This window comes from Salmo salar, chromosome ssa01 (genome assembly GCF_905237065.1).
Source record: "Salmo salar chromosome ssa01, Ssal_v3.1, whole genome shotgun sequence".
NCBI classification, from domain to species: domain Eukaryota; kingdom Metazoa; phylum Chordata; class Actinopteri; order Salmoniformes; family Salmonidae; genus Salmo; species Salmo salar.
In genome coordinates, this window is record NC_059442.1 from 10,374,330 (window position 1) to 10,397,040 (window position 22,711).

The window sequence follows — 22,711 nt, forward strand, 5'->3', positions numbered from 1 at the left end:
GGGGGGCTGCCTTAAATCGGCATCCACGTTTTCTGTGCCCAGGGAACAGTGGGTTAACTGCCTTCCTCAGGGGAAGAACGACAGATTATCTTTTATGGTCTACCATCTGCCACACTGATTTTTTTACCTTGTCAGCTCGGGGATTCGGTTACTGGCCCAACACTCTAACCACTAGGCTACCTGCCACCTCTTATTACGTGAATCAGGCCTTCATGGTCAAATTGCTGCAAAGAAACCACTACTAAAGTACACCAATAAGAAGAAGAGACTGGCTTGGGCCAAGAAACACGATCAATGGACATTAGACCGGTGGAAATCTGTCCTTTGGTCTGATGAGTCCAAATTGGAGATTTTTGGTTCCAACCGCCGTGTCTTTGTGAGACGCAGAGTAGGTGAACAAATGAGCTCCACATGTATGGTTCCCATTGTGACGTATGGAGGAGGTGGTGTGGTGGTGCTTTGCGGGTGACACTGATTTATTTAGAATTCAAGGCACACTTAACCAGCATGGCTACCACAGCATTCTGCAGCGATACGCCATCCCATCTGGTATCTGCTTAGTGGGACTATCATTTGTTATTCAACAGGACAATGACCCAACACACCTCCAGACTGTGTAAGGGCTATTTGACCAAGAAGGAGAGTGATGGAGTGCTGCATCAGATGACCTGGCCTCCACAATAACCCGACCTCAAACCAACTGAGATGGTTTGGGATGAGTTGGACCGCAGAGTGAAGGAAAAGCAGCCAACAAGTGCTCAGCATATGTGGGAACTCCTTTAAGACTGTTGGAAAAGCATTCCAGGTGAAGCTGGTTGAGAGAATGCCAAGCGTGTGCAAAGCTGTCATCAAGGCAAAGGGTGGTTACTTTGAAGTATCTCAAATATATTTTGATTTGTTTAACACTTTTTTAGCTACTATATGATTACATATGTGTTATGTAATCGTTTTGATGTCTTTACTATTATTCTATAATGAAGAAAATAGTAAAAATATAGAAAAACCCTTGAATAAGTAGGTGTCTAAACTTTTGACTGGTACTGTATAAGTCAAAATACAGCCGGTATATTGAATTTCGAAAGTTACACATCTTGAAAACTTGATTGCTGACATGCAAAACATTGGGACTATATCAACAATGGACTAATAAAAAAAATACCAAAAATAGTTTTCGGGTAGAGTGTTCCTTTACTAGATATAAAAGGCTTTTAATCATTTCTCCTCCTAACAGCTGTCAGAGTTATTGCACACCCAAAATGTAAAGCCATTTTCCACTGATAAAACTATACTGAACAAAAATGCAACAATTTAAGGATTTTACTGAGTTACAGTTCATAGAAGGAAATCAGTCAATTGAAATACATTCATTAGGCCCTAAACTATGGATTTCACATGACTGGACAGGGGCGCAGCCATGAGTGGGCACAGGCCCACCCCCTTGGGAGCCAGGACCGCCAATCAGAATATGTTTTTCCCAACAAAAGGGCTTTATTACAGACAGAAATACTTCTGAGAATCCCCCACCCTTCCTCAGACGATCCTGCAGGTGAAGAAGCCAGATGTGGAGGTCCTAGCCTGGTGTGGTTACACGTGGTCCGTGACCTACGGTTGTGAGGCCGGTTGGATGTACTGCCAAATGCTCTAAAACGACGTTGGAGGCAGGTTATGGTAGAGAAATGAACATTACATTCTCTGGTAACAGCTCTGGTGGACATTCCTGCAGTCAGAATGCCAATCGCACGCTCCCTCAAAACTTGAGACATCAGTGGCATTGTGTTGTGTGACAAAATTGCACATTTTAAAGTGTCCTTTTATTGTCCACAGTACATGGTGCACCTATGTAATGATCATGCTGTTTAATCAGCTTCTTGATATGCCACACCTGTCAGGTGGATGGATTATCTTGGCAAAGGAGAAATGCTCACTAACAGGGATGTAAACTAACTTGCGCACAACATTTGAGAGAAATAATATTTGTGCGTATGTAACATTTCTGGGATCTTTTATTTCAGCTCATTAAAAATGTGACCAACATGTTGCGTTACTCACCAGACATGATGCTCTGGATCGACAGCGTGTTCCAGTTCCCGCCAATATCCAGCAACTTCGCACAGCCATTGAGGGACAACATTCCACAGGCCACAATCAACAGCCTGATCAACTCTATGTGAAGGAGATGTGTCGCGCTGCATGAGGCAAATGGTGGTCACACCAGATACCGACTGGTTTTCCGATACACGCCCCTACTTTTTTTGTTTGTTGGTATCTGACCAACAGATGCATATCTGTATTCCCAGTAATGTGAAATCCATAGATTAGGGCCTTATGCATTTATTTAAATTGACTGATTTCCTTGTATGAACTGTCGTTGAAATTGTTTCACGTTGTGTTTATATTTTTGTTTAGTATTGACCAAGCTACACACGATCACAGGTTTCGGTGTGCCTTGTCTTCCGTTCAGAGGACAGTCTCAGTCATAGTAGGTGTGCTTTTACCAGTCACTGTAACAAAATCTGTGCAAAGTTCTCAATGGGGAGATTCTATTTAAAAAAAAAACACTTGTAAAGAATTTGGTTAGAGGCAAATCCTTGGATGCTAAACGGTTAGTTCACTCAAATGTAATTTGTTAATCTTTTTCTTACCTTGAATGCAGCCTATGAGCCAGGAGTGACACCTACTATGACTGAGACTGCCTTCTGAACGGAAGACAAGGCACACCGAAACCTGTGATCGTGTGTAGCTTGGTCAAGAAAATAGTTGGGACTCTAGCAAATGTAATACCCTTTGACAGTGCAAAGTCATAAAGGCTAAACGACTTGATTTTTGTGTGCAGTTTTTAGACTATGGAACGCCATTATTTTACGGTAGCGGCTGGTGGCAGTCACTCCTGGTCCATGGACCATTTGCATAGGAATTATGAAAGTTGGGTGAACTCTCATTTTAAAACACAAGCATCATTTCATTGGTTTGCATCTAACTAAGCCAAGCTCAAAGTCCAGAAAACAGTCTTGTGAGATGTGGGAGCAAAAATAGACAAATTATTTAAAAAAAATAACATTTTAAAAGTCCAGACAATACATTAGAAACACTGTCCAAAATGTCTCCACACCCTTTCCATTTCTGTATTTGAATACTTCTACCATCTAGGCCATGTGAATGATAAATAAAGACAATAGAAAAAGTAACAAGAGAAAGGAAAAAGAATAAAAGGAAAAAACTTGCAATGCATTGTGGGGTGAAGAGCAGCACCAGGCTCTGGTGTAATGCAGGATTCTTAGCAGCAGAAATAGTGTTGGCTATATTATCGTTCCACTGGGAGAGACGGCTTGCTTTTGGGATGACAAACCCTGGAAAGGAAAACAAGGAGATTTGGCATTGGGGAAAGTTCTCAAAGCATCAAATGAATCACCCCCCATCTTCCTTCTCCCACTTTCCTGCATTCAAATGGCCTTTGCACAGTAGTTAGTGAGTGCATGCAGTAAATATAATGCATTAACATAGAAAGCTGAAAGAATCTGTGTAGTGGGTGAGCGTGCAGAGTTCTTGCTTGGTTATGCTGCGGTGCATTGTGGGATGGTAACTTGTCAATATGGGTGTTTTCGAGCCGATGCACACAAACACACTCGGTTGGGATCAATGTCTTCTTTCCACTAATAAGGAGGGCTGCCTAAGTGCACTTACTTATCCACCAGGTGACTTGATTGTACATAACATACAAGCGTCTAACCATTATTCATATTTTGAAAATGTATGGGCTTTGCATGGGGTGACAGATGAACACAAACCACACACATACAGACAGATTGAGATGTGACATAGTGCATGTGTAGGAGATCCCAACACAATGCCGTCCAAAATGTCCACAATTATATTAAAGTTTTCAAAATGGACCCTTGCAGTGCCCAAACTAACCACAAAGAGAAATGCATGGGTATTATGCAGAACTTAAATTCTATTCAAAAAGAACTTACCACTTTTCCAGGCCTCGCCCATGTCCAAATAACTCCCTCCTGACAAGCTGTCACTATACAGTCCTCAAGAAATATTAAGACAGTCAGTCTCTCATGTGCTATCTTTTTACAGATAAGAGGCTCTAGTAGGGGTAGGTCTTCCATGCGGGGACAGAGCAGTGTCCCCAGAGTCTTTGCAGGGTCTGTTCTGGATTTGGTGAGCATGTTGAGCTTGTCACTGCTCTTGCTGCTAATATGACCCATGCTGTGGTTCCGTTTGTGGTCTGTCTCCTGGTGCTGCTCTTTGCGATCGTGAAGGGAGAGCGTGGCGAACTTGCTGACACCCGAGGCGATGGCACTGCTCTTGTTGTTGGCAGTCATAGCTGGCGAGTGCGGTAAGCTGTTGGAGCGTGGCAGGGGAGAGGAGAGGGAGTTACTGGGGGTGTTGGCGCCGCTGTCGTTCGTGCTAGGGTTATTACTCACATTGTTCACTATGTCACCAGCGACTCCACCTCCTGCCGGGGGGCTGGTAGCATTCATCACATTGGTGTGTGTTCTTGTCCGGGAAAGCGGGAGGTGGGGGAAAAGGATATCTTCTGTGAGGTCCCACAAGCACAGCTGAGTGTCCTGGCCCACTGAGCCAAACCTGTAGGTGGTGTGTACTGTCCGACTGTCCGTGGAGTTGCATTTGGAGAGCCGGGACTGCGTACTGTTGGCCCGGTCGCGACCAAAGTGGATTTGGCCCTGGAAGTCCTCGTCGCTGCCGCTGAACTCCATAGGGTCTGCATCCTCCACGCTGGTTGTGTAGTGGTCAAACGCCACCACGCTGACCCATGATTTGTGTCCGTGACCGCGCGCGATAACCCGGCAGTCCACAAACGACCACACGGTCACCAGATCATCCTCGCCCCCCGCGACAATGTACTTTCCATCCGGACTCCAGCACATGCACAGCAGACCCCCAAAGTAGCTTTTCATGGTCCCGTGCAGCTCCACCGCGTCAAAGTTGAAGACCCGAAGGAAGCCGTCCTGGCTGACGCACGCCAGGAACTTCCCGTCGGGTGAAAAGGCAAACTCGTTGAGCGCTCCCTCGCCCACCGTCCATTTGAGCAAAGGGTTGCGCGTGGACTTGCTCTTACACGTGTGCACAGAGTAGTTCTTGCCCTGTTTGAGCAACTGGTAGTGAGGCGCCGTGGTGCCACACGTGTTTTCTACGTTGTACAAGTACATGTTTCCACTGGAATGAGCAACTAGGAACAACCTCTCCAAGCCGGGCACCCATTTTACACAAGTCACTCTAGATTTGTCTATTAGTCTCTGGGGAAAGCGTTTTGGGAGAGAAAGGGAGGAGGGAGAGAAGGAACAAAAAACAATTTCAAATGCAAATGTAAGCAACAATGGCTTTCATTGAGTTATGTCAAAAAATTACATTTGAAGTCAGTAACAAAACGCCATTTCTCTCTCTACCCCAATCTATGGTGGTTTTAGCCAATCACAGCTTTATGTGGCTTTACATTTCTTGAGACTTTCATGACAACTTACTTCCTCATTAAAGAGCTTGCTGGTCTCCTTCTTGATGGGGTCGATGAGCTGCACTTGGCCTGCCGAGAAGCCCACCAGCAGGGAGACGCTGTCCGCCGTGGCCGTCAGGTGGTTGAAGTCATGACACGTGGGCTGTGTTCCCTTGTATATCCTCTTGTCGATAGGCTTGCTCAAGTCAGCCGCCTGAAAGAGAAGAGTACAACAACAAAAAAACATAAGATTAGGGCAGTAACCTTTTCAATGTTTTCGGCTCTTGATCAAAATCGCAGATCAAAGCATCAAGCATGCAAAAGCAACAAAGCCAACTTGAGTAGAGTGCTCACGATGACACAGAATTCTTTGAACATGACAGCAAACACGAAAGGCCTTTTGAAGTGGTAACTAGGTCTATGACGTGGCCTTTCAAGTCAATAGTTTAATTGCATTACAGTACAATCCATTGTAATAAATCAGAGGACATCAAAAAGACACCCTTAAAAAATATCTTCCTGAAATAAAGGCCTACATGACAACGTAGTGTCTCTGGGGGCTTGATGCTGTGTGTTATGAACAATACTGACATAAAGAATCAGACCAGGGCATGCAACTCTAGCCTCTTGGGTTTGTGCTTTATTCAAAAGGCCTCAGGGGCACAGTGACTTTACTAGCATAACAGTCACACTGGTGAATGGTTGACACTATCAGCAGATCGGAAAGTTTTCTTGTGTCTCCAGACAGCTCAGCTGTTTTTTGCATAGGCCTATTCCAACCATAGGCCCAAATAGTATATCCCAGCTAGGAAATATCAGAAAGGTACACGCTTTAGTATTTTAAATATAGATTTTTACTTTATTTAACTAGGCAAGTCAGATAAGCCTACCAAAAGGCAAAAGGACTCATGCTGGGACAGGATTATTCTTTTTTAAATAATAAAATATGGGACAAAACACATATCACGACAAGAGAGACAACACTACATAAAGAGAGACCTAAGACATCAACATAGCAAGGCATGACAACACAGCATGCTAGCAACACAACATGGCAGCAGCACAAAACATGGTACAAACATTATTGGGCACAGACAACAGCACAAAGGGCAAAAAGGTAGAGACAACAATACATCACGTGAAGCAGCCACAACTGTCAGTATGCGTGTCCATGATTGAGTCTATGAATGAAGAGATTCAGATAACTGTCCAGTTTGAGTGTTTCTTGCAGCTCGTTCCAGTCGCTAGCTGCAGCGAACTGAAAAGAGGAGCGACCCAGAGATGTGTGCGCTTTGGGGACATTTAACAGAATGTGACTGGCAGAACTGGTGTTGTATGTGGAGGATGAGGGCTGCAGTAGATATCTCAGCTAGGGGGGAGTGAGGCCTAAGAGGGTTTTATAAATAAGCATCAACCAGTGGGTCTTGTGACCGGTATACAGAGATGACCAGTTTACAGAGGAGTATAGAGTACAGTGATGTGTCCTGTAAGGAGCATTGGTGGCAAATCTGATGGCCGAATGGTAAAGAACATCTAGCCGCTCGAGAGCACCCTTCCCTGTCGATCTATAAATTACATCTCCGTAATCTAGCATGGGTAGGATGGTCATCTGAATCAGGGTTAGTTTGGCAGCTGGGGTGAAAGAGGGATTACAATAGAGGAAACCAAGTCTAGATGCAACCTTAGTCTGTAGCTTTGATATGTGCTGAGAGAAGGACAGTGTACCGTCTAGCCATACTCCCAAGTACTTGTATGAGGTGACTACCTCAAGCTCTAAACCCTCAGAGGTAGTAATCACACCAGTGGGGAGAGGGGCATTCTTCTTATCAAACCACATGACCTTTGTTTTGGAGGTGTTCAAAACAAGGTTAAGGGTAGAGAAAGCTTGTTGGACACCAAAAACACTTTGTTGTTTAGCATTTAACACAAAATCCGTTGATGGGCCAGCTGAGTATAAGACTATCATCTGCACATATATGGATGAGAGAGCTTCCTACTGCCTGAGCTATGTTGTTGATGTAAATTGAGGATAGTGTCAGGCCTAGGATTGAGCCTTGGGGTACTCCCTTGGTGACAGGCAGTGGCTGAGACAGCAGATGTTCTGACTTTATACACTGCACTCTTTGAGGGATCTTTGGCTTGGTTTACTAACTACCACTCTCAGAGACACTAACACTCCTTAGCCGGCCCACAAGAATGGAATGGTCTACCGTATCAAAGTCAATAAAAATAACAGCACAACTGCTTAGAATCAAGGCCAATGACGACATCATTAAGGAACATTTAAGGTTGCAGTGACACAATCCATAACCTGTGCGGAAACCAGATTGCATACCAGAGAGAATAGTATAGACATCAAGAAAGCCAGTCAGTTGATTGTTGACAAGTTTTGATAAACAGGGCAAAATATAATTTTTGCACCTGTATAGTCCTTGTGAATATTGTAGATGTTTAGATCTGTTTACACACTTGGAAGAAATGGAAAAACTACAGATTTGGTCTACTATCTGCCACACTGAGGAAAATAGGATCAAGCACCTGTAGCCCTGCATTATCAACTTGTCATGTCCAAAAGTTCACAGCGACTCACTAAGATGCCCCTCTGTCTGTCTGATTGAACTCCATGAAGTACTTCCTACGTCACCACATCATTGGAAGTTAATGCAAAACCATTCAATGGAAATCTTGTATGCAGATTTAGATTGAGGTTATATAACATCTTCATATGCATGTGAATTTGCAAGTTATTGTGCAAATTAATTCACAACAACACCTTGTTCTTGACCCCACAACTGTTGTTTAAGCAGTCATGTAGCTAGCTTTACACATTTCAAGGCTAGATTTCCTAGGTCACATCAGACAGGGCATCCGTGCACTGTAAGTCGTCACCCAAGTGGAAGTACAAATAGAGGTCACACTTGTGATTTCACTAGTATGTATTCACTGCCAATATTGGGATTCTAGTAAAATGTCCACCATGTCCATGGTGCGTTGATAGGTGTTACAACCTAACTGTGACTGTCACATTAGAGTTAGCCAGTCTGCTAGCTGGCTCGCCGTGCATACCACAACACTTTTGGACGAGGTGGACTGTGCAGTCAGAACAGACTGGTGGTGGTATTGGACACAGTGCTGTGCATTAGTCATAAACCATGAAAATTGGACAACACTGGCCTGTGGTCATCAATTAAGACACATCAGTTATAAGCAAGTTGTTATAATAATATTTAGCTACCTACCTTTCTAACGCCTTTGTAGATGTAGAAGTACAGCTCCCGGCCCACATTAAAACAGATTCTGTCGCCGTTACCAGACTGGTCATTGACGTTAACGAAAGAGACTTTGACCGGGTTTGAACCCTGGGAATTAAAAGGCACCCTGTTGGGGCGGCTATATTCGGAGTGAGTGAGGAGTTTATAGACGCCTTCCCGTGTATTGAACTGAGTTTTAATTTCGTTCAACTCCTTCCCTCCTCCCTCCGCCGCCGCCATCTTTAAAATTAACAATAACATTCATCCTTCCTCGAGCCCGGATCTTACGCATGGAGCATGCGCATCACCGTTCATGGGTGAGTGTGACCGAAACAAATAGACAGGAGTTGAACAGATGAAAACCATTAAAAAAAAAAGTTTTTGTTCTAAATTGAAGTTTAATACTGGCAAACTCACGTTTCTTTCCTTGGTAAACGAGGCATAAAGGTAAAATAACCTGTTTAAAATGAACCAATAATAAACGAGTCAATCAATTCACAGTATTCAGCTGAGATGCCGACAAGGCGCACCTGTCCAAATCTGTGAAGTTGGTGGTCAATCAAAGAACCATGGCGACAACGAACCGGCAGCAGCAACACTCACTTCCAGGTAATTTTGGGTGAATTGAGTGTCAGTGTTTACAGATGGCAGTGAACAATGAAAACCGAATGCATACAGACTTATGCACATACTTTAGGTTTTCATCCGAATAGACGTGCGTTTCTGCAGAAAAACCTTGTTTTTAAACGTGACGAGTTTAACTTAACCAATGTTTAAAAAAAAACGTGGGCCTATTATCACAGTAGGTCACGTTATTAATTGTGATGACAGAAGAAAATACTCTAATTAGGCCTACTGATTGTTTACCTTATAAAATAAACATGGATTTATATTACTCGCAGGTTTTCCTGATGACAGTCTTGTTGAAAGTAGCCCCAGTAGTGTGGATAAGCTTGCATTCAAATACATGGTGAGGAAATACAAAGATGTAGTTGTATGCACATTTTGTATTTTCTAGACGGGTAAAGTCAACGCCTGTCGGCCTAGCTAGACATTATTGTGCCACAACTTTGAGGTGAGTAATATGTAATAACTTTTCTTTAACACTATTATTGTAGGAGCTGTGTAAAGTGGAGTCCAGTACTGATTCCGAGTCCGATGTCAGTCCAAGGTGGTCTGATACCAGCACCATGGTAAGTCTCATTGTATGTCCTTTTGACTGACAGTAAAATGTTATGGTAGGCATAGTCTACAATAATTATGAACATGCATGCACTTACCTCTCAAACTCTACCCTTATGAAAAAAAGACTGCAGTTACACTGCCTTCTAACTGCATACAACAACAAAAAGACTGGTTAAGTGCCATTCATCCACGAAATGACTTCCGCTACCAGTTTGAGTTACGCTGACACACCGGTGTTCGGGGGACATTAGATAGATAATAAACACAGGTGGTGGCCTCCTGTCTTCCGTAAACAAGCGCAATAACAGGGAGATATGGCCGTGTGGGAACACTAAACGTATCAATTGAACTTTTTTCTTGCTGATATTAAAGTTAAGTTCTTTATGCATCCAAAAACTGTACCGCAAGTGACTCATGTTAATGTTCAGATTGAGCATCGGCCTCTTAAACTCCCTTGTACAGAAGATGCCTTGTGTAATGGAACGGAGTCATGACCAAGAACTAGCATGCCCTCACCTTTGATACAAGTTAAAAACCTTTTATTTTTATAACATTTTAACTAGTTTCTACAATGTTACTCTGATCAGGGATGTGGAAGTAGTGCGCCAGAGAGCAGACAACCCATTCAAAGGATGCTAACATGTTCACACAAGCCGGTGGGACGATATTCGTGGCTTTCTTTGGTAAGTAGGATTGCAATTCACTTACATTCATACTATACTTAATACTATAAAATACCCATCTCGCTTCAGTCCTTGGACCCATATGACGGGAGCTCAGAAGATTCGGATGAGTCTAACGCTGGCCCCAGGCGACCGAGGCAGGGGAGCTGCAGGTATTGGGGCAGGAGCCAAAGAAGGAACAATCACCCTCCCACTGTCATCCTCAAAGAAGTGATCAAAAGTGGTGGCCCAACGGAGCCTCATCTCATTGATGTCCAGATGAGATCAGCAAGTGACTCTGAGCTTTGGACATGCAGCCACAGCAAGGGGCGGGGCCCTGTGACATCTGCAGACTCAGGAGTGCTCACTATTAAATCCTCACCTTGCACACCGGTGTTTCCCACTTTGGTGGGGGCAGCAACCTCTGTCCCCAATGTCCGGATACCAGAGAAATCTCCCGACAATACTATCCCCCTCAGGGGTGTCTTCAAAAGGAAGTTAAGTCTTCCAGGAGCAGAGACACTACAAGATTGTGGCCACAGGAAGAAGCAGTGTGTCACCAAAATGGAGGCTGGGGATTCTCCTCCTGAGGGGAGTTGGTCCATGACCAGAAACACCCCCCTAGCCTAGACACTATTGCTTATACCTGCTGTTCTACACAGGTGGCTAGGAGTGGTTTCTGGACAGGGTCATGACACTGGAAAAACGGGCACTTTTGATCATCTTTTTCTGCAGAACAAGTTGATAGTACATTGATGTTGAAGTTGTGGCTATTCAAGTTAGAGAATGTCACTTTTTTTTACTTAGATGCACTTTTTTTTTTAACACTTACATGTGAGAATTAAGTTAAGGAAAACATTCCATATTAATTTGCATTGCTATATTGTTAATTGGTGTGGTGCTGTATATTTTGGGGGACTGAATAAATCATGCATTTGCTAGTTCTATTGTGTGGTAGACAGATTTGCTTTACACTAATATTAAATAAAGCAGTTCTATCAAATTGACTAAATTTGTTTATATGGGTCCTTGCTTTGTAATTCTCTCCAGACAATGTCTGACTGCTCCCCTCACTGTCAATTCATTGGGTGCATTCCAAACAAGGATGGCAGACTACAAAGAATCATTTGTGGATTGAGAAAATTCCACATTACAAGGGTGCTAGTGTGCACGTAATTCAGCCTAGGAAAAGCAGAATGATGAATCTAATCCCACAGTGAAGTAAAATGCTCGGGTTTAGCCCCTCATATCTGAGATGGATAAGCAGCAATATGGTGCTATTCTTAATTGTGCATTTAAGGTCAAGCATAGACCATAGTAAAAATAAAAAACCTGTACCCAGTCTTTCAGCCATGTTAAACCACTGATACTTTATTTTCCATGTCGTTTACGCCATCATAACATACAGAATCCTTCAAAAATTCACCTCTTTCCAACTTCCCTTTCACAATCCAACTGACCACATTACTCAGACTTTCTTACACTTACCAATGACTTAGTGTTAAATTCAAATTTTACCCACTAGTTACTTAACTGGACTACACTATGAATAAGTGATTAATAGGAATGATGAATAAAACAAGTTCCAGAGTCTACTCTGTGCAGAGCACTGCCACTCCACGCTCGTAGAAGTTGTGAGGGTCTTCCTTGGTGGCGATGTCAAAGTCCACGGTGAAGATGAGATCAGCTCTGGTGAAGTTCAGATACACGGGGAGAGTGACCTGTGGGAATGATAGATATACAAGCGAGTTGTCATTAACAGTACAATGTTCACGGTATTTGGATAATGACTGATTAGCTCCCAACATTCTATGAACCATTTATTGAAGGGAATTGTGAGGTCTAGTCTCGCATATGGAATCTAGCAATACCCCCGAGGGGATATTGAATTCTAAAGAAAGCGTTGAGCTCAAGCTTCACATTTGTGCATTCCCATGTACCATGTGCTTCTTCTCAGCGCTCAACTGCTTCACCCAACGCAGCTGAGTCAGTGGCAACTCCGTGGAGATGTCGTTGGAGAGAGACAGCTTGTTGTTGCCGTGAGTGGCTCCCTGCAGCTTCAGACCTGTCGGGGAGAAAGAGGGGTTCATAAAGGTCACTTAAGTTGAACATGTATATTGGATGGATAAATAAACACTTTCAATAGAGAATGTATTTTAAAAATCCAGGAAACCAGCCCTGGAGGATCACAGCCAGACCATAACTATATTAAAAGTAGCTTTGGTGTTGTGGTTAATTCTTGCTTTCTGGTGAGAATACCCAATGCCCTGTCTGGTACTGTATACTAATATAGATGAGTGACTGGTGAGCTGACCTTTGATGCCGAAGCTGCAGGCATCAAGCGCGGCCCCCTGGGCGGTGGTGACGTTGACCTCCAGACACAGCTCCTCCAGGGACCAGCTGTTGGCCTGGGCCACGTACTGACGGGTGGCCGTGATGTAGGCCTCGGGGACAAACAGGCTGCCTAGGCACACATGGATGTTCTGGACAGGAAAAGACACTGATTCAGAGTTATTGGTAACACTACTGCTTCGAGTCCAATACCTTGTCTGTCATGTTCCCGGGGTCAATTATGGTATCAACCATTTATTTTTAACTCTAAAAAGTGACAACTTGTTCATGGACTTTAAAGTCATTCAGACTTAAATGAATACCATCCAATGGGATGCTAACATTAGCAATATTCCAACCTAACGAATTAGGCTGTCTGTCTCTACGTTGATGGAATCATTTTAAGGCAACACCAAATCCACTTATGGTCTTCCTATCCCTTTGATATAGGATGTCAAATGTACAACCCCGTTAATATTAGAGGTCAGATGAAGGCACCTTGAGCTCCTTAGCGCCCCCGCTGGCGGCTCCCTGGGAGATGGCCTGCAGTTGTTTGACACGCTCGCTGAAGTCGGCCACCCACTGGATAACAGTCATGGACGCAGGCACGGTGTAGCGACACCAGCTACGGGGCAGGATACCTGGACGAGACACACCGTTAGCACTGGGAAGCCTTGTAGAGACTACATGCCAAATCCTAACTAGAGTTGCATGAGTTTAACTTTTGACCCTTAAGTAAAAACATCCATTGATGTCAATGGAAGACTTGTATAAAAACAAAAAAGTACCACACATGGATCTTAAATTAGGATTTGGGCCATTGACTATTACCGTAATCCTCACATTGTCACTATGTAACCATATTAGATGTGATAGTGAAATGAAGATGATCTTGTGTAGAGAATGAGAGGAGAACCTTTGACGAGGTCGTTGATGAGGGTGCGCAGGTCGTTGGTCTGTTTCTTCTTGCCCTCGCACACCTGCACCACATCAGTCAGGTCCTGACGCACTTCCTGCAGCATGCGGGCGCCCATCTTCACCTCGCGCTCAAAGAAGCGGAACAGAGGATCCTGTGTGTGTGTGGGGAATTAAATATATAGAAGTTGATTAAACAAGATATTTTCACATGTATAGTCCTTGAAGACACCCACAGTGTTTGAATTGCATATTAGAAGTCAGATCCATATGAGTTTCATTCACATACTGCATCAAGGGGGAAAAAGCATTATGTAAGAGAGATTGCAGTGTGTGTAGGTTGGAAATAGAAGTGTAAAAATAAAAGGCATCAGATCCCAGGCGTCACACTGACCAGATGAGACGTTGCCGGGACATTACCTTGATGTTCTCCACGGTGCGCTTCAGGTGGTTGACCACCTGCGGGATGAGAGTCAGCCAGTTGGTGGCGGTGGTGAGCAGCGTGCGCATCCATGCGGGCTGGGCTTCAGCCGAGGTGGACGCCGTGCGCTCGCGCTTAGTCTCCTTCTCGTAGGCCAGATCATCCTCATCCTCCAGCATCTGCATTTTCAGCATCTTACCCATCATGTCAGTGCCTTAAGCAGCCAGCAAGGGGAGCAGGAGGGGAGAGGGGTGGAAGAGGAGGGGAGAGGGGTGGTGGAAGAGGAGGGGAGAGGGGTGGGGAGGAGTGTGGGAAGAAGATATCAGCGGTGGACCAAGAACATAGCCTTGTACTGCCTCATCCTCATAGAAGTGTTAATAAAAGGGTTGTTTCACAATCAAAAACAATAAAAGTCCAAGACAGACAGTAAAACATCTGACAAAAACAAGTCAATACCAACAAAATGGAGGGAGACCATGCAATATTTCTTAAAGGAGGACATATAGAAGTGAATACATTTTCTGGGGCTCTCTGAGAAAAATCAGTTGTAGCCAAAGGGGAATGGATGGATGAAGGGGATGAGTGAATGGATTGAGGGGTGGATGGAGGGGATGGATGGGAGGGATGGATGGATGCATCAACAGCTGGGAGTTGGAACTGGAAGCCAAGCGAGACACGATAAATGTGAAATACAGCTGCTGGAGGGTGAGAACACCCCTCTGCTGGACAGAACACTCCCATTCACATGGGCAAGGCTACCACACGGGGGCCTTCGGTTTTAACACTGGAACTGATATGAGGAAAGGTATGAGGAGAGGAAAGGGGTCTACAACCACGTTACTGGAAGCAGTGAGAGAATATGCTCTGTATCAATGGTAGTCATCAAACGAACACCTGCCTAATGTGTTGGTGGGTAAGAATACCTATTTTACTAGCCACGTTGGCGGGTAGGAGGACGTGTGCTGGTTGTGATTTAACAGTACTTGGTTGTGATTTTCAAAGTACTGCTGCCATTTTGTTTCGTAGCTGCTAATCACACCTATCAGACCTGTGCGCTCTGAGTGAAGTGCTGATAGATTCATTTTTGGAGGAGCTGTGCACAGGCATCAAAGTTGATCTAATTTACTCTAAAGTCTACAAGGTGAGACTTCGTCCTCGCATTTCTTGGCTATTTCAATTGTTTTGTTCACAAGCTTGGTTGTTTTTCAACATTAGCTTAGAGACGCCCTAGTCAGATCCCATCTCACGCACACAGACACGACTCAAGTGCCCCTGTTAACCTCCTGCCCTTAAAAGGGGCAGCTGAATATTTAGTAAAAAAAACTCAAGTCACAAAAAAAATAAATGGAATCGAGCAATATTACTTCTTACTAAAAACATTTTTTGTTTTAGAAACATGGTCATCAGTTTATTATTTTTTATGTCATTAAGGTAAAAAAATACCAGTGGCTGGTGGACCAAAACATACATTTTAGGCCCTGGTAGTCATTCCTGTAGTTCAGGGGTAGGCAACCCTGTTCCTGGAGTACCACTGGTACTGCAGGACTTTGTTCCAACTAGGATCCACACAATACCAATGGAGGTAATTAAAGCAGTGATTTCCTGAATTCAGTTAAATCAAAAACATGTGCCTGCGGCCCCTCCAGGACCAGCCTATCCTTGCCCACGTTAGAATATGCTCAACACCAATGGTGGTCATTTCTCTAGTTAGATGAGAATGAGGCCTGTGGGAATAAGATGTGTTACAACAGATATGGAGAGAGGAGAAACCAAAGATGAGTTTCAGCAGTCTCCTCGCTGCAGACAAAGGATCCCACAGACAAAACCGGACAAGCCGCTTGAGTGCAGCTGCAGCCAGGGCCAACCAGCTGTAGCCAATAGCATACCCTGAGTGGTGAGCAGGACCTTCTCGGCGTTGCTAGGCAGGCCCAGCCAGGATGGGGTCTGGGTGTCTGGCAGCATCTCCACCCAGTGCATGAACTCCTCACGTCTGGAACCAAAGACAGAACAGTGTTACTGAGAGAGAAGTGTTACAGAGAGAGGGAGAAGAGAGAGAGAGAGAAGTGTTACAGAGAGAGGGAGGAGAGAGAGAGAGAAGTGTTACAGAGAGAGGGAGGAGAGAGAGAGAGAAGTGTTACAGAGAGAGGGAGGAGAGAGAGAGAGAAGTGTTACAGAGAGGGAGGAGAGAGAGAGAGAAGTGTTACTGAGAGAGGGAGGAGAGAGAGAGAGAAGTGTTACTGAGAGAGGGAGGAGAGAGAGAGAGAAGTGTTACAGAGAGAGGGAGGAGAGAGAGAGAGAAGTGTTACAGAGAGAGGGAGGAGAGAGAGAGAGAAGTGTTACAGAGAGAGGGAGGAGAGAGAGAGAGAAGTGTTACAGAGAGAGGGAGGAGAGAGAGAGAGAAGTGTTACAGAGAGAGGGAGGAGAGAGAGAGAGAAGTGTTACTGAGAGAGGGAGGAGAGAGAGAGAGAAGTGTTACTGAGAGAGGGAGGAGAGAGAGAGAGAAGTGTTACAGAGAGAGGGAGGAGAGAGAGAGAGAAGTGTTACTGAGAGAAGGAGAATGGTAGAAAATCACCTGAAATGCCTAAATGTGTATTTCCCCTGAATTTCTTTATGACAAACATTTTACTGAGGAGAACTGATCACAATATAATGTCGTTTTTTTGTATGTACTGTATACTACACCTCAGTTTTCAGTTGATATATATATGAAATAAATAAATGACTGGGCAGGGAGCCAGGTCCGGTCAGAATGCGTTTTACCCCACAAAAGGGCTTTCTGACAGAAATACTCGTGTTGCGTTTCTATTTTTGTAATAACACTAAAGTAAAACTACCACCCAACCCCAGCCACTGACCGGATGCCATCGGGCATCTTGATGTCCTTGTGACCGTCCACCTTGAAGGCCAGCTTGAACTCTGAGTCGAAGCTGCCCGTGGTGAAGATGCGATCCAGGAAGGTGTTGAGTAGGCGCTGGTCAAACTCGTTGTCGATGCGGCCGCCATAGATGGACTGGGCCATCAGGGTCTTCAGGGCTGCCCAGGGGATCTTGTCTGGGGAGATGTTCTGACGACCCTGGGGGTGTGGAGGAAGAGGACAATGGAAGGTTACCACCATAGAAACACATAGAATACCTGTTCTATTGTCACCACGCCCATCCAACTTAGAGACTAGTCATTTATTGTTTTTAATTGAGTGACCTTCAACTTCATTCCTAATGGCAAGAATGTATATATTATGTTTGTATTGCATATCAGAAGTCAGATCCATATAAGAGTTTCATTCACATGAAATCAGTTTCGGGATAGATTCATCATCTAATGCAAGAGACGTTCTGCATACAGAAAAAACCTAAGGTAAGAGACAACAGCGTGTGACTGACCTTAGCGGTGTCGTCCAGCCAGGTGTCCACGGTGTCGCATGCCGAGCGCAGGTCCGACTCTCCGAACTCGTACTTCTTGGACCAGCCCAGCGGGGCATAGCGCAGACGCTCTTGGATGACGGCGTGGAACCAGGCCAACAGGAAGTAGAGGCGGGCACGCTCGTTGGGCGCCTGCAGAGGATGACAGACAAGTAGAAGGATTTGTTTTTAAAGGGGCAATCTGCAGTTCAAACAAAGTGGCCACCCCACCACTGTTTTGGTAAATAGCTGAGGAATGGGGTTGGAGCTCTCAAATTCAGACAGAGCTATGCATGCAAGGACTGACCATCCATAATATTAAAATTATAGTTTTAACCATGTTGTTTCAAGACTATACAACGTTAGTTTTCAATTACATTGTTTACAAATAATGGAGTAAAACAAGCGTATATCTTGGGTTCTTGATGGGGTAGGACACTTAAACTACACTCAATAGGCCTTAGTTATATTCTTAAAGAATCTATGGGTATATAATATAAATACATAATATAAAATTCATTTAAAAGATAGTCACAATTGCAGATTGACCCTTTAATAGTCAGGGTTAAAAAGAAATCATTCATCCAAGTTTACGGAGGAAGAAGGTGTGAGACGAACAGAGAGGCAAAACGTGACAGGAGAGAAAAGAAGGAGCGAGAGAGAAATCAGTATTCATATAGTTGTGTTGGTCACCTTGCACATGCGAGCCACAGGGATGCTGCTGAAGGTCCTCAGCATGTTGGCCTTGACACCAGGAGGAGGTTCAAACACAAAGATACGTCCAGCACGCAGCAGGTTCACTGGCACCTGAGAGGAACAGAGAAAACACATTTAGATCTCTCAATAGTCAACACATTCATAACTGTGCCACATGGCAAGAAAAAACTTGAGGTTAACCAATCACAGTGATAAGTCACACTTCAAGTAACAACGTGGATATTTTTAAATCACTGTTTTTACATTTTTTATCAACAATTGAGTGAGCTTGAACTTTCTTAAAATCCCTTTCTAGCGCTTTCATTATGTTTACTGTTATGTGTTTATGGTCCTCAATACGGAGTGAAAAACACTGTCAAACTCGCTATCTTCTTTATTTTTCTAAGGAAGTTGAAAGTGGAATGTGACCTTGGGGTTGATCTCCATGGTGAGGAAGAGGCGGAAGCTGGCGTGGGGCTGCATGGAGTGGAGCTTCTTCTCTAGCTGCATCAGCCAACCAGGAGCCAGGTGCACGTTCTCCAGCATCACCCACCTGCCGGACTTGACAGCGGTGTTGATGTCGCGGTCGGCCTTGTTAAAGCCCTCAGCAGAACCTGAGAGAGAGAGAAGAGGAACCAGGTTTCTAAGATGCCAGTAGATGTTTCATACTTACTCCTGGGCTGTTTTCAAACTGAACTGGCTAAACCCTGCTGTAGGCTACCTACCAATGGAGATGGAGGTGATGTGTTTGTTTTCCTCGGCTGCCAGGTCCCGGACCAGGCCGCTGGCGTCGTACCCGGGTACGGAGCACATCAGAACAGGGGTACTGGGTTTCACCTAGGCGGGTAGGAGAACAAGTAGTCGTTTCATGAGGAGATGAGCAGTTGTAATACGCAATGGTACGCAGAACAGTAACCCTTAAAAACATAATGTAAAAATAACACACTATATCTGAGATGATTGTCGATTCAGGGATGTCCAGACTTCTGTACCATAGATATGAAATGACTACAATGGTAGATTCTATTTCTATGCTCTGTTACCTCGCTCTCCACGATGTTGCCCAGGTCAAGGGGCTGCTCGATGATGGCCATGAAGGTGTCTCCCAGGACCTTAGATACAAAGATGTGGGCCATGGCCAGCATGCGGTCCGGACGGAAGGCTTGGATCAGGAGCAGCTGGTGCACTGCCTGACCGATGGAGGCTGTCGAGGACAGACAAAGTACATTTTTGACATTGACAACATTGCAGTCGGGACGGCACAAAATCACTGTAGCACTCTTTACTGCCACCACTGAACTACAAACACTCAAACTACCCATTTTTTCTACATTCATTTTGTATTTTTAATGCAAATTCTATCAAGAGCATAATTGGGATCTCGATAATGCATAGCAACCTCTTTAAACCCCATGGGTTCCCATGCTCCCCCAATGTAAATCGGATTGAAATACTCACTTGACTGTTTCTCCTCTGTCCACAGGTAGGGCACGGACAGCTCAGGGGAGTTGCTCTCAATCCACATGAAGAATTGCTGCAATGATATTAAAAAAAAAAGCCATGTCAACCTCAAATGACAACTTAAATTTTCCTTTCTTACTCTCTTTTATTCTAAAAATAAATTGTAATTCTCTTCTGCTTAACAAACGGCTTAGTAAAGAGCCGGTTTAACAAACGGCTTAGTAAAGAGCCGGTTTAACAAACGGCTTAGTAAAGAGCCGGTTTAACAAACGGCTTAGTAAAGAGCCGGTTTAACAAACGGCTTAGTAAAGAGCCGGTTTAACAAACGGCTTAGTAAAGAGCCGGTTTAACAAACGGCTTAGTAAAGAGCCGGTTTAACAAACGGTTTAGTAAAGAGCCGGTTTAACAAACGGTTTAGTAAAGAGCCGGTTTAACAAACGGTTTAGTAAAGAGCCGGTTTAACAAACGGTTTAGTAAAGAGCCGGTTTAACAAACGGTTTAGTAAAGAGCCGGTTTAACAAACGGTTTAGTAAAGAGCCGGTTTAACAAACGGTTTAGTAAAGAGCCGGTTTAACAAACGGTTTAGTAAAGAGCCGGTTTAACAAACGGCTTAGTAAAGAGCCGGTTTAACAAACAGCTTAGTAAAGAGCCGGTTTAACAAACGGTTTAGTAAAGAGCCGGTTTAACAAACGGTTTAGTAAAGAGCCGGTTTAACAAACGGTTTAGTAAAGAGCCGGTTTAACAAACGGTTTAGTAAAGAGCCGGTTTAACAAACGGTTTAGTAAAGAGCCGGTTTAACAAACGGTTTAGTAAAGAGCTTCACATTGCAAAAGTCATTTTCTTCCCCTTCCTTCCCTCCAAGTTTCTCACCTCATCAGCCTCCACCTTGGAGACCAGGTCCTTGAAGGCGGGGAGACGGCTGAGAATGATCATGGCCTCACACTGCTCCGTGGTCAGGCCCTTCACCTTGGGCACCGCTGTACCCTTCAGCACCATCTCCGCACCACGCAGGAAGTGCTGGAACTCCGCGTCGTAGGACGGCTCGCTGAGGGCAATAGGAAATGGTTATCAATAAGATGCAGGGGCAACGCCACACTGTCCACACTAGTATACCACTTAGAATGCATCCTCAATACATTGCGCTAGTGTAGATTTTGGAACTGAACCATGGACCTTATCCTTCACATAATAACCAGGAATGTGTAGAAAGTTGAATACCTTGTCATTCCTTTCAGGTTGATCCTGGCTAAGAGCATGGCGAAGGTGATGTGATCCTGGTTACACATGCCTCTGGCCACTCTGTTGAACGCCCCCTGAAATGACACAATGGGATTGGTGATTTTGTACTAGAAAACCTTTAAAACAAAAACCCATTGACTTGAGATCTTTGAAGAAAAACTCCAGTTCTAGATGTTCTAGAAGGTGTTCTAGATGTGAGGTTTTTAGATATTCTAGGTTGTAGTGGGTGTTTGAGATGTGCGGTTACCTGGAAGAGGTCCTTGGTGATGTGGGTGAGGCGCTGGGTGTGGTCGCTAACGCTCTTGAGGTTTGCGTTCTCGTACAGCACCGTGTGGTAGATATCCAGGAAGAAGTGCAGCGAGTACTGGTACAGGAAGTGCATCTGGAGATGGACAGGAAGTCATCAACACAACAGGCTGGACCGGTTCGGTACAGTACTAGAAGGTTTTTAAGAGGGTCACCACCATAGAAACAGAACTAGAAGAGACTTGCATATCAGAAGTCAGATCCATATGAGAGTTTCATTCACATGAACTCAGGTTCGGGATATATTCATCATTTAATGCAAGAGGCTGTCTGCACACGGGAGAATCTTTATAAGAGATAGCAGTGTGTGTACCTGGTTCAGGGCCTCCATGGTGAAGTAGATGGAGCTACAGGCCGAAGAGAGGGACAGGTACTGCTGCGACACCGCCTCCACCTCAGCCATCACAATGTCAGTCTCCTCCACCTTCCTGGTCACCTCCGCTGCCTCCTTCTTCAAGTTCTCCAGGGTGGTGATGATGGTGTCGTCGTCCAGGATACGACCCTTGACCTCGTTCAGGGCCTGCAGCAGGGACTTCTCCAGTTGGCGCAGACGCACCTGGAACTCACCTGGTGTAGGGAGGGAGGGTTAATGCTTCCATATTTGAAGGATAAAATAGGACTAAAAGTAGAGAGTAGATACTTTTGTGTGCATTGCATATCAGCAGTCAGATCCGTATACGAGTTGCATTCACATGAAATCAGGTTCTGGATAGATTCCTCATCTAATGCAAGAGACTGTCGGCACACGGAATGAGACTTGCGCAAGCGAGCGTCTCACCTTGCAGTTTGAGGAGGTCGGAACGCTTCTCGTCCACGTCGGGCCTCTCGGCCTTCAGCACCTCGTTGAGACACTGGCTCTGCAGACTGCTGCGGGTCACTGTGAAGTTCACAAAGGTCACACGAGAACACAAGTCTGGAGGGAACTCCACTGTGGGGTCGCGTGTGGAGAGGAAGATGACGAAGGATGGCGACAAGTCAATATCCTGGTCGCCAAGGGTGATGAGCACGCGTCCACCGGTCCTGCGCACCTCTCTGTTGAGCACCGGGTTCAGGATGGGGTCGTAGCTCTCTACATCCTGGGGGAGACGTCGTTACATATTACCATTAGGTACATGGAAGCTAAATGGTTTCTCCAATTGAACACCGGTTGGATAGCCCAACAGTAATCTTGGAACCCAGAACCAAATGTGGCATTCGCTAGCTAGCTACTGGACCTAACATTTACGTTAAAGCTTATGTTAAATATAGTAACATTTATGTTACCATTCTCAAGGGAGATTATATTTTACAGCAGCAGCAGAGGACTACCTCCCAATGTATTCAGATTAATAGCATGTGTTACATGCTATTGTTGAGGTACACATGGTCTGGAACATGCTGGATCA

General features: G+C 44.7%; 3 protein-coding genes and 3 non-coding genes across 9 annotated transcripts in view; 1 reads left to right on the plus strand and 5 right to left on the minus strand.

Moving 5' to 3' along the window:
* Nucleotides 1-1,781: 1,781 nt before the first annotated feature.
* LOC106611292 (WD repeat-containing protein 20-like) lies at nt 1,782-9,007 on the minus strand. 2 transcript variants are annotated; one of them, XM_014211373.2, is made up of 4 exons: nt 8,701-9,007; nt 5,493-5,675; nt 3,972-5,267; nt 1,795-3,347 (listed from the first exon to the last, which is right to left on the minus strand). In XM_014211373.2, exons 1-4 carry the CDS (start codon nt 8,971-8,973, stop codon nt 3,297-3,299), a joined length of 1,803 nt encoding a protein of 600 aa, XP_014066848.1. In that variant the 5' UTR covers nt 8,974-9,007; the 3' UTR covers nt 1,795-3,296. The 2 variants fall into 2 exon arrangements, with proteins under 2 accessions (XP_045570085.1, XP_014066848.1); XM_045714129.1 differs by lacking the exon at nt 3,972-5,267 and having other exon boundaries at nt 1,782-3,347.
* On the plus strand, nt 8,938-11,692 carry LOC106611540 (uncharacterized). Of its 2 annotated transcripts, XM_014211879.2 has the most exons (6): nt 8,938-9,029; nt 9,214-9,321; nt 9,615-9,682; nt 9,831-9,905; nt 10,485-10,580; nt 10,650-11,692. In XM_014211879.2, the coding sequence occupies exons 2-6, from the start codon at nt 9,282-9,284 to the stop codon at nt 11,187-11,189; spliced, it is 819 nt and encodes a 272-aa protein (XP_014067354.1). In that variant the 5' UTR covers nt 8,938-9,029; nt 9,214-9,281; the 3' UTR covers nt 11,190-11,692. The 2 variants fall into 2 exon arrangements, with proteins under 2 accessions (XP_014067354.1, XP_045570149.1); XM_045714193.1 differs by lacking the exon at nt 8,938-9,029 and having other exon boundaries at nt 9,040-9,321; nt 10,650-11,691.
* Nucleotides 11,693-11,903: 211 nt separating this feature from the next.
* dync1h1 (dynein, cytoplasmic 1, heavy chain 1) overlaps nt 11,904-22,711 on the minus strand; it is a 53,571-nt gene continuing 42,763 nt past the window's right edge. For both annotated transcript variants that reach the window (XM_014211261.2, XM_014211188.2), the window contains exons 57-75: nt 22,105-22,402; nt 21,640-21,893; nt 21,268-21,402; nt 21,000-21,094; nt 20,652-20,826; nt 19,779-19,854; nt 19,364-19,524; nt 19,046-19,157; nt 18,750-18,934; nt 18,318-18,431; nt 17,607-17,777; nt 17,082-17,299; nt 16,113-16,216; nt 14,226-14,440; nt 13,807-13,960; nt 13,389-13,531; nt 12,874-13,042; nt 12,500-12,624; nt 11,904-12,280 (exon numbers count right to left, since the gene is read on the minus strand). In XM_014211261.2, coding sequence (XP_014066736.1) covers nt 12,152-12,280; nt 12,500-12,624; nt 12,874-13,042; nt 13,389-13,531; nt 13,807-13,960; nt 14,226-14,440; nt 16,113-16,216; nt 17,082-17,299; nt 17,607-17,777; nt 18,318-18,431; nt 18,750-18,934; nt 19,046-19,157; nt 19,364-19,524; nt 19,779-19,854; nt 20,652-20,826; nt 21,000-21,094; nt 21,268-21,402; nt 21,640-21,893; nt 22,105-22,402 — 3,033 coding nt within the window. In that variant the 3' untranslated portion in view covers nt 11,904-12,151. The remainder of the gene's footprint in view (nt 12,281-12,499; nt 12,625-12,873; nt 13,043-13,388; nt 13,532-13,806; nt 13,961-14,225; nt 14,441-16,112; nt 16,217-17,081; nt 17,300-17,606; nt 17,778-18,317; nt 18,432-18,749; nt 18,935-19,045; nt 19,158-19,363; nt 19,525-19,778; nt 19,855-20,651; nt 20,827-20,999; nt 21,095-21,267; nt 21,403-21,639; nt 21,894-22,104; nt 22,403-22,711) is intronic.
* On the minus strand, nt 17,475-17,546 carry LOC123726815 (small nucleolar RNA SNORD50). The gene has a single exon (XR_006758967.1). It is a non-coding gene; the product is annotated as a small nucleolar RNA SNORD50 (small nucleolar RNA).
* Nucleotides 21,513-21,584, minus strand: LOC123726817 (small nucleolar RNA SNORD50). The gene has a single exon (XR_006758970.1). It is a non-coding gene; the product is annotated as a small nucleolar RNA SNORD50 (small nucleolar RNA).
* LOC123726818 (small nucleolar RNA SNORD50) lies at nt 21,982-22,053 on the minus strand. Its single transcript, XR_006758971.1, has one exon. It is a non-coding gene; the product is annotated as a small nucleolar RNA SNORD50 (small nucleolar RNA).